At 42.8% G+C, this 17,347-nt stretch overlaps 1 protein-coding gene across 5 annotated transcripts in view; it reads left to right on the top strand.

The window, feature by feature from the left end:
* Positions 1-16,752, top strand: part of nt5c1aa (5'-nucleotidase, cytosolic IAa) — a 32,262-nt gene extending 15,510 nt beyond the window's left edge. For 3 of the 5 annotated variants that reach the window (XM_079830023.1, XM_079830022.1, XM_079830024.1), the window contains 3 exons: positions 9,596-9,718; positions 11,966-12,150; positions 13,542-16,752. In XM_079830023.1, coding sequence (XP_079686149.1) covers positions 9,596-9,718; positions 11,966-12,150; positions 13,542-13,898 — 665 coding nt within the window. In that variant the 3' untranslated portion in view covers positions 13,899-16,752. The remainder of the gene's footprint in view (positions 1-9,595; positions 9,719-11,965; positions 12,151-13,541) is intronic. The other 2 variants (XR_013817543.1, XR_013817544.1) reach the window with 1 other exon arrangement.
* The last annotated feature ends 595 nt before the right edge of the window (positions 16,753-17,347 follow it).

The following is a 17,347-nucleotide window of genomic DNA, read 5'->3' on the forward strand; positions in this document are numbered from 1 at the left end:
CATTTGCTGATAATCAACTATATTTGTATGAGTTCCCTTTCGAGGGAACTCGCACTGCATCGGGACGACGCTTTGGGGATGCTCCCTTAGCATCAGCGAATCTGAAACCAGAATGCCAACTAGGCCAATCCGATTGGCGTGCGTGATGACGTCATCGTGACGGCATACCCGGAAGTATAAAAGGGTTGCTGGAGCGTAATGGCAGTTATTGCTCTTCAGCAAGCGCTATCTGTCAAACTGTCTGTCTATTTACTGTTGTATGTCAGTGAAAGTGTGTGATTGAAATGAAGTGTGAAAAAGTGAGAGAGTTCAAGCAGTGTGTGCATCCTTGCCCTCGCTACATGTCGGGCTCGGATACACACCTGCTGTGTGTGCACTGCCTGGGCGTTCAGCATGCTCGAGCGGCTCTCGAGGGAGCCGCTTGTGAGCATTATGAAAGCTGACGCTCAGAGTGCTCCGCTCTCGGCGTGAGCCCCGTGGATCGGTCCCGCATCCGCCGAGGCGGTGCGGCGAGGCTGGTCATGGGGCTCACGGATGGACTGTCAGCGGGACTGGGACTGCTGAGGCATCTTCCCAGTCTTTATCTGACAGTTCAGATGTTCTCCTTCCCCGTGTGGAAGCCCGCGCTGCGGCTTCTTCCCCCGGGGCGGAGGACGCGATGTGTGAGAGGTCTGATTCTGAGGAATTAGACGTACTCAGCATCGAGGCAGTCAAAGTCATAAGCACTTCTTAAATATACAAGATTCCATCCAAAACGCGATTGCTGGAAAAAAAAAGAAAAAAAGGCAGCGCGCAGGTTATGAGTCTGCAATTAATGTGAACACACGCGATCGGTGTGCATGAGATACTGGTTGGCTTAACGAACGAGTCCGTATAGTAAAATAAATCAGTATTTGTCTGATATGGCTGCATTTAAGTCTGAGGATTTAAATGAGATATTATCTGACTCTGAGGAGTTAGATATTCAGTCATTTCAGACCATGTTTCACTGTATTGTGTGACACTGTTTGGCTTTTTTTCTCGAGGGATGAAAGCCAATTGTATTATGACGGCTTGAACCACGTTGCTGAGGCAACGCGGGGTCTATGAGTCCGTATAAATACAAATAAAACAGTGTCGTCTGATTAATTACGGCTACATTTAATTTTAAGGAATTAAAATTAAATATAATCTAACTTTGAGGAGTTAGATATTCAGCCTATCATTCAGACTATGTTTCACCTTATTGTGGCTGCATTTAATTCTGAGGAATTAAATTAAAATATTATCTGACTTTGAGGAGTTAGATATATTTTTTATTCAGCCTATTATTCAGATCAGGTTGCACGGGTTTGGTGATTATGATGGCATTTAATTCCGAGGAATTGAGTGTCATGTTATCCGACTTTGATAAGTTGGATACTTTAAATTCTGTCACCCAAGCGTGTTTAACTTGTGAACTGGATATTCATCTAAGATGGAGCCCTCCTGAAGTTGATGTCGTTCTCGCCGCCTTGTGGCCTGCGGGACACATCAGTTTCAGGCAATTGCTAATCGCAGTGTCCGCTCTAGGGTTGTGGCCCTGTTGAGCTGCTCCCTTAGATGAGGCCCCCTGCTGGCCAGCCCCCTCTCCCGGGTAGGAGCGATCGAGGTCGCCTCCCCTGTGGAGTTTTCGGGAATCGACGCTGTGTTCCCGCCGTCTAGTACGCTTCGGGCCACATCGTTTCCCCGTGCACGCGTGCTGCACCAGCCGCCTCTAGCAAGACTTGCGGTGGTCCAGCAAACGCGTACGCACACCGAAAATCTTCCTCGATTTCGCCCTGCCGGTAAGCCGCTTCAGGGGGTCGGGGAGGAGGCTCGGTTGACACCCAAGACCGGCCTCGAGAGGCTGGTTCCCTTAGCAGATTATCTCGGCGCATGGTTATGCCTCCGAATATATCAGCTTGGGGCCTGCGACTGTAGGAAGGGGCATACAGACTGCAGTCCGGTTACCTTCCCCTGAAGTTCAGTGGGGTGGTCTGGACGGCAGTGGTCCCTGGGCAGGTTCGGGTAATGGAACAGGAAGTTCACTCCCTGTTGGTAAGGAGGCCACAGAATGTGCTCCTCCGCCAGACAGGGAGTCCGGGTTCTACAGCCAGTACTTCATAGTTCCTAAGAGGGATGGCGAGTTGCATCCAACTTTAGACCGGAGGTACTTGAATCGTTCTCTGAGGAGATTCAGATTCAAGATGCTTAGCATTTCCTCCATTGTGATTCAGATCCAGTCTGAGGACTGGTCTGTCACGATGGGTCTGAAGAGGACGCATACTTCTCTGTATCCATCCTTCTGTGTCACAGGAAGTTCCTGAGGTTCGCTTTTTGGGGCAAAGCGTACCAATATCGGGTTCTTCCAGGCGGCCTGGTCTCTAAAATGAAGCTAGGCCACAGCATCACTGTGAAGCAGTTTAAGGTCTGCTGGGGCTCATTGCGGCTGCGTCCAACAGAATATCTCTTGGCCTGCTGCATGAGACCCTTACAGTGGTAGCTGGGAATCAAGGGGTTTTCCTCTGGGGGAAAACCATTCTGTATGATCAGGGTAACGCGCAGATGCCTTCGTTCCCTAGTCATATGGAAGAAACCTTGGTTTCTGTCCCAGGGGCCAGTGTTGGGAGCGTTCTGTTGCCGGGAATCCGTTTCAACAGACGCCTCCCTCACTGGCTGGGACGTGGTTATGGGAAGTAAACCAGGTGGCTTTCCTTGAGGGGAAATCCATTCTGTATGATCAGGGTAACGCGCAGTGGCCTTCGTTCCCTAGTCATATGGAAGAAACCTTGGTTTCTGTCCCAAGGGCCAGTGTTGGGAGCGTTCTGTTGCCGGGAATCCGTTTCAACAGACGCCTCCCTCACTGGCTGGGACGTGGTCATGGCGGCCGCTTTGCGAGAGGTCTGTGGGAGACCAGGCATTTCTCCTGGCACATCTACTGCCTGGAAATGCTGGCGGTCTACAAAGCTCTGAGGAGCTTTTTCCCGGACCTCCGCAGCCACCATGTCCTGATATGGAAGTAAACCAGGTGGCTTTCCTTGAGGGGAAATCCATTCTGTATGATCAGGGTAACGCGCAGTGGCCTTCGTTCCCTAGTCATATGGAAGAAACCTTGGTTTCTGTCCCAAGGGCCAGTGTTGGGAGCGTCCTGTTGCCGGAAATCCGTTTCAACAGACGCCTCCCTCACTGGCTGGGGCGCGGTCATGGACGGCCGCTTTGCGAGGGGCCCATGGGAGGGCCGTCATTCCTCCTGGCACATAAATTGCCTGGAGATGATGGCGGTCTACAAAGCTCTCAGGAGCTTTCTCCCGCACCTCCGCGGCCAGCATGTCCTGGTACGGACAGACAATACGTCTGTCGTAGCGTACATCAACCGCCAGGGGGGACTGAGGTCGCGCTTTCTGTACAGGATAGCACGCCGAGTCCTCCTGTGGACCCAAGGGAAACTGTTGTCCATCAGGGCAATGTATGTCCCGGGGGTCCAAAATCAGGGAGCAGACATCCTGTCGAGGCAGGGGCTGAGGCCCGGGGAGTGGCGACTCCACCCAGAGGTGGTGGAGGCCATATGCAAGAGGTTCGGCCCAGTGGAAGTGGATCTGTTTGCGTCTCGAGAGACGTCCCACTGTCCACTGTGGTTTTCCCTCACGCATCCAGCTCCGCTGGGGCTGGATGCCATGGTGCAGACGTGGCCGAGGCTGCGTCTGTACGCATTTCCCCCGATTGCTCTGCTCCCGGGAGTCCTGGAAAGGGTCCGTCGACAGGGGGTCAGTCTACTTCTGGTAGCACCCCGTTGGCCGACTCGAGTTTGGTTCTTGGATATCATAGCTCTGCTAGCAGGTCAGCCGTGGGAGATTCCTCTGAGGAGGGATCTCCTATCTCAGGCGGCGGGTACGATATTTTACCCCCGCCCGGAGATTTGGAACCTGTGGGTCTGGCCCCTGAGGGGACCAGGTTCATAGAGGCTGGCCTATCGGCAGACGTGATAGAGACCTTACTCAGCTCCAGGGCTCCGTCTACGAGGAGACTGTACAGCCTCAAGTGGAATGTATTTTCCACTTGGTGCAGAGAACGTGAGGTGGACCCAGTTAACTGCCCAGTGGCTTCAGTGCTGGAGTTCCTCCAAGATCGTTTCTCTGCAGGGCTTACCCCGTCCACACTCAAGGTGTACGTGGCTGCCATTGCGGCTTTCCACACTCCTTTGGGTGATGGGCCTCTGGGTAGGCACCAGCTGGTTGTACAATTCCTCCGTGGGGCTCGGAGGATGAGGCCTGCGGCTCGGTCCAGAGTTCCAACCTGGGACCTGGCAGTGGTTCTCGAAGGATTGGCTGAGGCCCCCTTCGAACCATTGGAGTCGGCTGGACCAAAGGATCGGACTCTTAAGGTGGCTTTTCTCCTTACCATTACCTCTCTCAGGAGAGTGGGAGATCTCCAGGCCTTGGCGGTAACGCCGACCTGCCTGGAGTTTGCCCCGGGAGGAGTAAAGGCCATCTTACACCCTAGGCCGGGCTACGTGCCTAAGGTGCCATCAAGGGTGGTCAGGTCATTGGTCCTGCAGGCATTTCATCCTCCGCCTCATGTGACGGCGGAAGAGGGGAGACTTCACCTACTCTGCCCGGTTAGGGCGCTCAGAGTTTATTTGGCGAAGTCTGCACAGTGGAGGAGATCACAACAACTGTTGGTGTGTTTTGGCTCACCTAAGAAGGGATTGCCTGCGTCTACTCAGACAATCAGTAATTGGATTGTCCAGGCGATTACCATGGCCTATCAGGTGCGCAGTTTGCCTTCACCTGTGGCTGTGAGGGCTCATTCCACCAGAGGCATGGCCTCTTCGGTGGCCCTTCTTTCTGGGGTCCCCTTGCAGGATATCTGCGAGGCGGCCGGGTGGGCTACCCCACACACTTTTATCAGGTTTTATAGCCTGGATCTCCCTACGACGCCTGGTGCTAGGGTGCTCCAGTCCTAGCTGTGCCCGGTTTCCGGCTTCACACTAGGGCAGGCGCTACCCTTCGGTGTGGCCTAGTGGGTACTCGTTCCCCAAAGCGTCGTCCCGATGCAGTGCGAGTTCCCTCGAAAGGGAACTGCTCGGGTTATGTATATAACCCTTGTTCCCTGAGAAGGGGAACGAGCACTGCATCCCGACGCCACACCTTGGCGCGCCTGGAGCGCATGCTTCAGAGCAATTACTACCGCCATTACGCTCCAGCAACCCTTTTATACTTCCGGGTATGCCGTCACGATGACGTCATCACGCACGCCAATCGGATTGGCCTAGTTGGCATTCTGGTTTCAGATTCGCTGATGCTAAGGGAGCATCCCCAAAGCGTCGTCCCGATGCAGTGCTCGTTCCCCTTCTCAGGGAACAAGGGTTATATACATAACCCGAGCAGATTTCTTAACTGTTGCAAAAACTGAAATCTTTCCATTAAGTCAAGTAAAAAAAAAAAATTCCAAAGCGCTTTTTAAAATACGCATAATTTGAAAACAGCTTTACAGAAAGTTGTACAGTTATGTCATAACTTAGTGCTTTACCATATAAGTTTTAGGGCGGGTCGATATGATGATATAAAACTATGATACAAACGATCCACTGGTTTTTATATCTAGCTACATTGTATTTATTGTGTTGTCTAGACAAACATCTGAGCATTCAAAGGCAATTAAGAGATTTAAAAATTGATTAGAGATTTAAATATTGGTTGGATTTGTTTAAAGAAAGGGGTAAGCAATTATCAGAAAGAACTAATGAAAATAAGATATGATATGAATAAGTCACAAGTGAACACCTGAAAAGTCTGATGGTTAGGCACATGCCGGCAGAAAAATATTTATTTTCATATAATAAAAAATAAAGCAACTGAAAATTGTTATTCATATTAGAAAATTACATATGCCTTGGTGGTATAAGGCAGTAAAACCAAACTCAAACTCAAACAAAAAAAACAGCACTCTATAAAATGCTGGGTTGTTTTAAATATGGACAAACCCAACCTTTGGGTTAAACATTTAATTTAATAATATAACCCAACGGCTGGGTTTGTCCATATTCTACCTAAATTTGGGTTGAAACAACCCAGCATTTTTTAAGAGTGAGTAAAGCGAACTGCTACTATCTATCAATCAGCTAAAAAGTATGGAATGGAAAGTAACTACATGATTCTGAGGACAAAAAACTGTAAATGCAAATGTTTTCTTAGAAGATAAATCTCCAGCTGGCCAATAATATCTTCCCACAGAGACGCATGTGACACCTCTAACCTTTGTAGCACAAAGCAGTCACTTCCTGCTCGGTTCCCTGCAGCGCCTCAGCTGGACTGGTTTTGATCGTTCTGGTGGCTAACTGAAGAAAAAACAAACATCTCTCCATCTTTTTGGCCTTTCTTCGGACAAAACAACAAAAATGCGGATATGGACTGATGTTTCAAGAGCCATTTGAAGTCAGAACTTTGTCTTCTGAACCACAAATTTTTTTTTTTAGATGTTTGTTAGAAGATAAATGCGAGTCTAATGGTCCAAAACCCATGATTGCAAGGAAGAAAGCAAACATTATACAAAAGAATACAACAAAAGATTTGATCAAAATCAAAATGGTTTCTACCACTTTACAAAAAGAAGCACTTTGGCAGGGGTGTCCAGTCTTTCCATCTGATTTTGGCTGCATCCGAAATCGCATACAGTGAGGAGACTTTCAATATTCAGTGTTGAGGGTCCTCCAGGCCCAGGGTTGAGGATCACTCCTTAATCAGTGGGCATTTTCAAACTACAGTGGGTGTTCTTTAACCACTTTACCCAAAGGCCCACATCTAAACCAAGCCCCCAGTGGATTATAACAAATCAGGTAAAGCTGTTGAAAATCACGTTTTGTAATCACCCCACTGATAGGCTAACAACTACTAGCATTCCGCAGAGATATAAGGTGTGTTTGACTTGATTGGCACTGCACAGACTGATCGGTGTAAGACATTAGAGTACTGCGAGAGTGTTTTGAAAGCATACTGTATACTGACTCTCTCTCTCTCTCTCTCTCTCTCTCTCTCTCTCTCTCTGTGTACTTTGATTGCATACACTGATTGATCTGCACAGATCGTATACTTTAATGAACTCATGGAACTCCGACATACTTTAAACATTGAAATGTGAATCTCAACCAAAATGATGGTTTGGATCAAACCTCAACATTGTATCAAAGTCACCTTGCTCTCCGGGATGGCACTGAAATGTATTTCCTATAACCTGAGCCTTTTTATCTGATTTAGGTTCATTAGGCTATCTCTGGCCTGCGTATATCTTGTAATGTAACAGCTCTCAGAAATACTCGATTCTGATTGCTCATTTTTGTATAAGGAGGCTAAACAGTATACAAGGCTATCAGTCTCCTATTTGGTGCTAGTTTCATGTCTTCCATTGCACTCAGCAGTTTCTTTTTACATGATAAAATAACTTAAAATTACATATGGAGTAGCCATATAATAAGTATGATAATGTACAGTTATTGTATCATTATTGCAAAATAACTCCCTTCGGGATGATAGAAGATCCCACCAGTGTGCATCAGGATCCTGATCAGGGTTCATTTTACGATAATGATCAGATGACTGCACCTTATCCCTTACTCCTGGGCAAACTTGGCTTGACATGTCATGTAAATCAAACCTGCTGCTAATGTCTTACTGAGCTGGCACTCATGCACTAATGTGTCAAAGGCTAAAAGGGGCACATTACCCCAACATTTCTCACCAGTCTAAGCTTTCAATCTGTTAAACAGCTCATGAGGGGTCTCAATGGTGAAATCTTCTAATTGAAATCAGTGATAGGGTGGCCATACGTCCGGATTTTGGCCGGACAGTCCGGATTTTAAGCCCCCTGTCCAGCACAGCCTCAAGCCGGACACTCATTTGTCCTCCTTTTTGGACTTGCGCTGAAAGGTTGCTAAAAAACCCCGCTCTAGAATCTTTATTGGGAAGCAGCAGCATAGCGTCTAATGGCGTAAGGTCTCTGGTCAAACAAATGATTGTCTGAAAGCGGTGTCTAATAAATATCTGATATATCATTGGTTAAAAACGTAAACAAGCCTCCACGACGTGCTGGCTACGTCATATCATAACATTAACATGCTGAAACGTCAGACCTCTTTTAATCCAACAAAAGGGCACACATTTATTATTTGTAGAGACGCTTTTCATGGTTTTGGCACTGTGCTAGTTTCTGATATGTTTATTTATGTATTTCTTTTATTTCCAGAAGTCCAGAAATGTTTTCAGGCACTGTACACTTTGCAAGACAGGTTAATCTCAGTGGTCAGTATTTGAAACAGACATCACATTGTCTTGAATACAGAAACAAATACTGTGAATAAACACTTTTTTGCCTCTTACACATAGGTCTAACTATATATTGTAGCTCAAATGGTCTGGCAATGAATAGAGTAGACTATTTCAGAATCACTGTATCATGATACCATCGATATGATGGACAAAATTGTATTGTATTTGCGAGTAGCCTACACCAGAGTCCTTATTCTTGCTTCACTAAATGCCGCAAAGTGTCCTCCTTTTTGATGTTATGGAAATGGCCACCCTAGTAATTTGAGGAAACCCTTATTACAGATAAAGAAGCTAATAGATAAATGTATACTCCTGTGAGGGGAAGACTCCAGTCATATAAAAGCTGTGTTATTTCACATGGAAATGGTCACAGGACGGCCATTTTGACATTACATGACCAACTGAATAATCTCTTTGGCTGCGTCTGAAATCGCATATACTCTCGAGTAGGTCTACTTGTTTTTAAAAATGAATTATTTCACAACCGCTAAAAAAGTATGTTTTATATAGTATGAATGTGTGTAGTATGAATACATACTACATTTGCCATGTTGTCATTATCACCTACCAGCGTCAATTGCGTCGCGTCACTGCCATTCACGAATCCTCTCATGTGGCCTCATAGAATAGTAAAATATCCATCATGTGCACCCTTCAGAATCTCGACAGAACTTTTTGCCTACTCTTTTATGAGTACTATGACTTCGGACATACTTCTTTAGTCACATGCTGTTTTTGTCAATAGAGCATTTCTATAATGGCATTAATAACTGAAAGGCTTTTTTTTTTGCTTGACACTGCGTTCACACCACTAGGGGTCACTATAAATCATAGAATGCCAAATCAGCCACATTTACTATCTATTGATCAATTTACAGTCACATATCCATACCAATAATACCAATTTATATATATATATATATATATATATATATATATATATATATATATATATATATAGGTATTATTGGTATGTATATATATATATATATATATATATATATATATATATATATATATATATATATATATATATATATATATATATATATATATATATATATATATATATATATATATATATATATATATAAGCATTAAACAGGGTTTTGGCTATGATAATAACTGATCAAATGTGTAGTAATAACTTGAATGCAATGTACCGTAAGTCGCTTTGGATAAAAGCATCTGCCAAATGCATAAATATCAGTGCAATAATAACTGGCTCTCACAAAAATGTTAATCATTGATTAATATTCTTTTCTTGTCCCCAGATCTATTCATTGAGCGGTTCGTCATGACAGGAGGTAGCAGCCCCATTGGGTACCTGAAAGCATGGCAAACAAACTTGTACCTGTCTGCCGATGCTGAAAAGGTTCAGGAAGCCCTTGCTGAAGGTTAGTAAATAAGAGATAACACATGCAGCAAGTACTTCATCTCGTTGTCATTTACATTCAGTAAATCAAGAGAAATGTGTCATTAATGTGCAACAAGCAGTACACATTTCACCTTTACATATACTTACAAGAGACCATTGATATTATGCTAATAAAATATTTATAGGAATGACAAAATATAGTTGCTTGGATAGTTGGATTTACAAATGGTGAGTAAAAGTTATAGTAGGCCTATGTGATGCAGAATTGATGTAAGTACAAATATACACCGATCAGGTATGACATTATGATAATTTTCCTAATTGTGTTGGCCCCCCTTTTGCTGCCAAAACAGCCCTGACCCATCGAGGCATGGACTCCACTAGACCCCTGAAGGTGTGCTGCTGTGGTATCTGGCACCAAGATGATAGCAGCAGATCCTTCAAGTCCTGTAAGTTGCGAGGGTCCATGGGGCCTCCATGGATCAGACTTATTTGTTCCGCACATCCCACAGATGCTCGATTGGATTGAGATCTAGGGAATTTGGAGGCCAAGTCAACGCCTCAAACTCGTGCTCTTCAAATCCTTCCAGAACCATTCTTGCTTTGTATGCATTATCTGAAAGAGCCACAGCCACCATGGAATACCATTTCCATGAAAGGGTGTACATGGTCTGCATCTCTGCAACAATGCTTAGGTAGCAACGTGTCAAAGTAACATCCACATGGATGGCAGGACCCAAGGTTTCCCAGCAGAACATTGCCCAAACATCACACTGCCTCCGCCGGCTTGCCTTTTGACTATAGTGCATCCTGGTGACGTGTTGTTTCACAAACGCACCCAGCCATCCAGTTCTGATGCTCACATGCCCACTGTTGGCGCTTTCGATGGTTGAACAGGGGTCAGCATGGGCACCCTGACTGGTCTGCGGCTATATGCAACAAACTGCGATGCACTGTGTATTCTGACACCTTTCTATCAGAACCAACAATAACTTCTTGAGCAATTTGAGCTACACTCATCTGTTTGATCGGACCACACGGGCCAGCCTTCGCTCCCCACGTGCATCAATGAGCCTTGGCCGCCCATGACCCTGTCGCCGGTTCCCCAGTGTTCCTTCCTTTGACCACTTTTGACCACTGCAGACCCGGAACACCCCACAAGAGCTTCCGTTTTGGAGATGCTCTGACCCAGTCGTCTTGCCATCACAATTTGGCCCTTGTCAAACTCGCTCAAATCCTTGCCCATTTTTCCTGCTTCGAACACATCAACTGTGAGGACAAAATGTTAACTTGCTGCCTAATATATCCCACCCACTAACAGGTGCCGTGATGAAGAGATAATCAGTTAACCTGTCATAATGTTATGCCTGATCGGTGTATAGTCTCACTGACACAGCACAGCAAAGAAAAACCATATGAAACAGGTGTGCTTAACAGACATTAGTCTTGTGGTATATTTAGATAGCGATTTGAGAGGTAACCTGTCAAAGATTTTGAATTATGAAAAGTGGTAAATTACTTAGTGGTCAACGTGCCTCCAAAGGAATTGCTCTTCCAGTTTGCCATTTAAAGATCATTTCGGTGTACTCACACTAGGCACGGTTGCCTTGTACAGAGGCCGTGCACGATTGACCCCCCCCCCCCACTGGTCTGCACTCACATTGCACTTTAGCATTTCGTGCCTGAGCACGCTTAAACCTTAATATACTCAAATGAATTAAAAAGTGTACTAACCAGGTAGTAATAGAATATGTTTGTTGTTGTAATGATGACAGAAGTGCACATACAAGTTATAGCCTTTCCGTCCTCTGGCATGGTCACACTAGGCCTACACAGTACTGGGCCTGAGTCCAACTGACCAGTGCCCGAGCCCACCTCTCTAAGTGGGCCAGGGCACGGTACATATATAGCGATCACACTAGACAAATGAACTGGACTTTGGGGATCACTCGGGCACGGTTCAGATCGCCTATGTGAGTAAATTAACCTCCAAGCATAGTTTAGTATCACAGATTCACATCATCATCATCATATGGTATATGAATAATTGCATGAATAAATTTGTATAAAATACTCAAAATAAAACTAACTGAAATGGGGGAAAGCATTTAACTCCAGATCGACTGAATGTTTAACAATCCAATTACCTATATGGTTTGCTGAGGCTTAATGGGTCCTAATCTAACATTTGCTTTAAATGCCATTTATCACACTGCTTTTCCTTTGGGCTGGTGAGCTTTACCTTTGTCTTTGTGTTTTCTTACAGGGATAGCAGCAGCCACCATGTTTATGTCAGAAAAACAAATCGAGGTATCCGAGACCCAGCTGAGAGTGGCATTTGATGGTGATGCTGTTCTCTTCTCCGATGAGTCTGAGCGTATTTTTAAAGCCCACGGCCTGGACAAGTTCTTCGAGCATGAGAGGGAGAATGAAAACACATTGTTAGATCATGTATGCACTTTCATTGTTACCCACACACAGAAAAAAAGTGTGTCAAAATTGTACCTTTAGGGGTACCACAGCTTGTCCCTGGGGCAGTACCCTTAAAAGGACATTTTTGTACCTTTTTTACTACTAAAAGGTGCATATTAGTACCTTAGAGTACAAATACGTACCTTAAGGTACTATACTATGAACCTTTTTGGGGTAAAAAGGTACAAAGATGTCCTTTTAAGGTTACTGCCCATAGACCGCAAAAAAATATGGACTTCATTGGCTTCCGCTGAAGTAAGTGAAGCCTCTGGAGGTCCGAGTATGGCGCTGACATCTTGCACAGATTTGGGACAGAGTCTGCGTAGTAGTGATCTCGGGACCGGAATCTGCGCAGTAGAGAGCAGGAAGTACAGCGATATCAAAAGCCTGCCTACACTCTCGCAGATGCAGAACAATGAATTATGTTGGTGTGAAATAAAGAGTTATGGAAAGTAGAAATTAAAGCTAAAGCTCCACTCTCCTCCCGAAAAAAGTCAGTTGATGCCTCAGTGACAACTTCACTCAGAGAAGCCGTTAATCTCAGCTGTCAATCATGACGTCACACCCCCCGTTTTTATAGCATCAAATAACCAACTAAAACAAAACTTATTAAAAAAAACGAACACTTGAAAAAAAATCATCGTGATTAAAAACTGCCTAAAATGATAGAAACCAACTTTGGGGGAAAATTATATGAAGTGTAATTTGATTGTTTAGTTTATCTCGCGTCCATTAGAATCCACGGAGGGGCGGGTTATGACCTATACTGGGACCAACCACCTGGGGTGATCGAGGCGCGTAGGCTTCAGTTATTTACAGGAGTGCTGCAGGCTTGGTACTGCCCCAGGGACAAGCTGTTGTACTCCTAAAGGTACAATTTTGACACCTTTTTTTCTGTGTGCATTTGAACTGTTTATGTCTGAAATAAGCTACAGAGCAAATGTCAAATGCATGTTTAGAGGTGATGTATGTGATGTCATTTATTTATATATATATATATATATATATATATATATATATATATATATATATATATATAGGCCTACACGCCGTGGCACTTTACTTATTTTGCTAATAATAGAAAACTTACTAGATACTAATCTGCCTGACACGGCATTATTGGCTCAACCAATGGCATGAGTTTGGGGCGGGACTTTCTGTTCAATGGCATATGGGTGGAGGAAACGTTTTTGAAAACAAAATGATTATTTTTGCACTTGCTGCCACTAGTGGAGTACAAAGTGACACACTTGACCTTTAAATTAGCAAATATAATGTTATATAAAGCTCCAAGAGCAGGACTGAGCGTCTTTGTTCTTCAATTTAGTGAGTATGCTCTACAATACGTAATGTATCTGTCCACCTCACAGGGGCCGCTGAAGGGTTTCCTAGAATTGCTTGGGAAGCTTCAGAAGAAATTCTATGCTAAAGGCCTCCGTCTGGACTGTCCCATCCGCACCTACCTCGTGACGGCCCGCAGTGCAGCCAGTTCAGGCATCCGTGCCTTAAAGACTCTCCGTGCCTGGGGACTAGAGATAGACGAGGCTCTTTTCCTGGCCGGCGCACCAAAAGGCCCCATGCTGGAGAAAATCCGGCCCCACATCTACTTTGATGACCAGATGTTCCACGTGGAAGGTGCCGCAGAAATGGGTGCCATCGCTGCCCACGTGCCCTATGGGATTGCACAGAAATCCACTAATAAAAAAAGCACCAATACAGCAAAATAACAAAGACAGGGAAGATATGAAGAGGTACATTATGTTCTTATTTTGGACGTGACGTTCAAGTTGCAGACATTCTTTTTTTAAACTCAGTTGTGCATTCATTGGATCAGGATCTCCGTGACCCGTGCAAGGCCACAAAAAAGATTCAACCCAGTGCTGTTCTTTTGGAGTTATTCCGTACAAATATGCATATGATGCATTGTGATAATGAAATTGTGCCTCTTGTGAAGCACTGCAACGAACGGTCATTTTCATCAAAACATATGCTTCTCAGCGACAGTTAGTCGGAAAACACATGCCATTAACTTACTGTTACAATTGAATGCGTGCTGCTATTCTTAAATGTAAAGTGCAGGAAAAGGATACTGAAACGGTGTTTACACAGTGTGTGTTTTGAACCGCACTGTATAATTCAGCAATTGACTGTGACGGCGTCCTTGTTTATGGCTGTAGATGGTGTTGTGTGAGTAAATCTACAGTACTCTTTTATGTAGTCTAACGTATGTGGTCGTATATACGATGGATGGAGTGTTAGTCTGTAATATAATGTTCTACATTTATAAGAATCCATAATATTTTGCATTTGAGAGAATTAAATATTCAGAATATATAGAAATCTATAGAAAGCATATTTTCATCTTTAAAGTTTTACGTGTAATTTTCTGTTTTTCTTATGGATTCAATATACACTATACTGTTGAAAGGTTTGGGGTGAGTACATATTTTATTCAACAAGGATACAACAAATTGATCAAAAGTTTGAATTTGACAGTAAAGACATTTATAAAGATTTCTATAAAAAAAAAAATATTTCTATTAATCAAAGAACATGACGTTTTTCACAAAAATATTAACCAGTACAAGTGTTTTGGTAACACTTTACAATAAGGTTCATTAGTTAACATTAGTTAACTACAACATGAACTAATAATGAACTGCACTTATAAAGACTTTATCTATCTTTGTTAATGTTAATTTCAACATTTACTAATGCATTATTAAAGTCTTGTTAACATTAGTTAATGCACTGTGAACTAACATGAACAAACCATGAACAGCTGGATTTTTATTAACTAACGTTAACAAATATTAACTAATGCTGAACAGAGGTGTTGTTCATGGTTAGTTCATGTTAACTAATGCATTAACTAATGTTAATAACCTTATTGTAAAGTGTTACCTGTGTTTTTAACATTGATAGTAAGAAATGTTTCTTTAGCAGAAAATCAGCATATTGGAATGATTTCGGAAGGATCATGTGACACTGAAGACTGGAGTAATGATCACAGGAATAAATTACATTTGAAAATATATTAAAACAGAAAACAGTTATTAAATTGTAATAATATTTCATAATATTACTGTCTTTACTGTATTTTTGATCAAATGAATGTAGCCTTAGTGAGCATAAGAGACTTTTCTCAAGAACAATAAATATTACCAACTCCAAACTCATTTTGAACATTAGTGTATGTATATCTTTTGACAGAAAATTATTGTCAGATATACGTCTGACAGACAAAGAAAGAAAAGGTTCCGTTGTAGGTAATTTGTGGAAACGAAACATCTAAACTGTGCAATATCTCTGTTGAGCAACATTACATGCCATACTTTCTCTCCAGATTTGTCATGCAGTTAATGTCCTTTCTTGTTACACATAATCATCGGTTTGGCATCGAACACACAAATAAAGGTTATCATCATTATCCAGAATTGGCATCCGATTATTATATTATAAGACATACTTCCCTGCGAATGATATACTGGTTTATTCACGTTTCTTTGTCTTCTTGCGTCACTGTGCTGTTTAGTAATGTTTTGCAGCATCCGTCCTACAAACATTATTGGAACAAATCGTGTTGACATCAGTGTTTAGTCTGCTGCTTATAAAATTACCTCTCATTGTTAAATCTACACAAAAAGTGACAGATTAGCGGTCTCCTCCATAACAGTCTATTCATTTGCAGAGATCTGTCACTGTGCTGTTGTTCTCTGGATAATATGGTACGAGAACATCAATATTATAAAGGACAAAACGCATATAATGCAATAATTATTGTTAAGTTTTAAAAGATAGTTTACGTAATGTGATCCAGGTACATTCAGGCAAATTGGGCCACTTTTGTACATTGTGATGATTGTCAAAAGAGGGCCCAATTCTCGTAAGTTCACCCTATTAGTCACAATAATAATAATACATTTTGCCAAACAATATTTCACAGCCTTTTTTTGATTCTAAGAAAACTACCTAATAACATTTAATGTCTTAAATTATCAGCTGTTGCGAATAAATAGAACCGTCAAAGACATTTCCGATACTGAATAAAGTTTATTAAGGTTGCTATAACTCTGAGAAGTAAATTTCAGCTTTCATTGTGCTCTATCTCTCTCTATATAATGGTGATGGAGAACATATTGCTCTCTGTTAGGATTTACTGCAACAGGACATTCTGTTCTGACGGAATGATGATTTTATTTGATGTTTTTTTGCATTTAGAACCTAATGTGAAAATCTACCTTGAACAAAAGGTAAAATTACAAGGAGTGCAGAATATTATGAGGACATGCACAGAACTTTTGTGCCCATGTGCAACGTGGCACAAAAAAAAGTCTTATCAGTTTCCCTGTCAGCACATTTCTCCTGCAAATGCTGTATGGACAAAATACTAATTACATAACAGTCTTTCAGCTGTTCATTTTTTTGTTTTAAATAATATTTTAGAGCATATATTTTAGTAATTCTGACATGCACCTCCTCGGCGTAACATTAGATGGCAGCAATGCTTTATGTTATCCTCAATGACTGTAGAAGACCTAAAAGCTGAATCAAGCATAATCTCAAAATAAATCTGAAATCATTTATAAATAAGAAGAAAAAAAAAATTGTGCATCATCCTTATGTAATGTCTCAGATTTGCTGGTGTTTTCAGTCTAAAAACAGGCCTAGAATTGGTCAGTGTGTCCAAGCACTTGTTGAAACTAAAAAGAGAAGAAATGAATGCTCTCTCTGTTGATTGCTGCTGCTGGTGCCAATTACCCAGAAGGCTCGCCAAATGCAGGCACAGATAAACTAGAGGGCTATCAAGCAACTGGGCCTCTGAGGCGCCATTGTGGTAATGAGGCCATCGTTGTCCACCCCTTGTGTAGTGATTGATCAGAGATCGTTTCCATTTTATTACTTTGGAGAAGTGCTGGGGAGGGATTACGGCCATCTGGCTCACTTTATTAATGCACTCAAACACTGTTTAAATAATCAAATGAAAGTCTTCTGCTAAGCAGACTTTCAATAATACAGTCATTTGATTTTTTTTGTGTAAATTAGAAACTGACTAAGAAAACCAACTCGGGATGCATTTAAACAGCATCTTCATTTCAAGTGCTCGAATGTTCAAATGAAAGATGAACAAAACGTAAAACTGCTGCTGTTTCTATCATTTAAATGAACGAGGATA

This window comes from Gobio gobio (assembly GCF_949357685.1).
Source record: "Gobio gobio genome assembly, chromosome: 11".
Lineage (NCBI taxonomy): Eukaryota > Metazoa > Chordata > Actinopteri > Cypriniformes > Gobionidae > Gobio > Gobio gobio.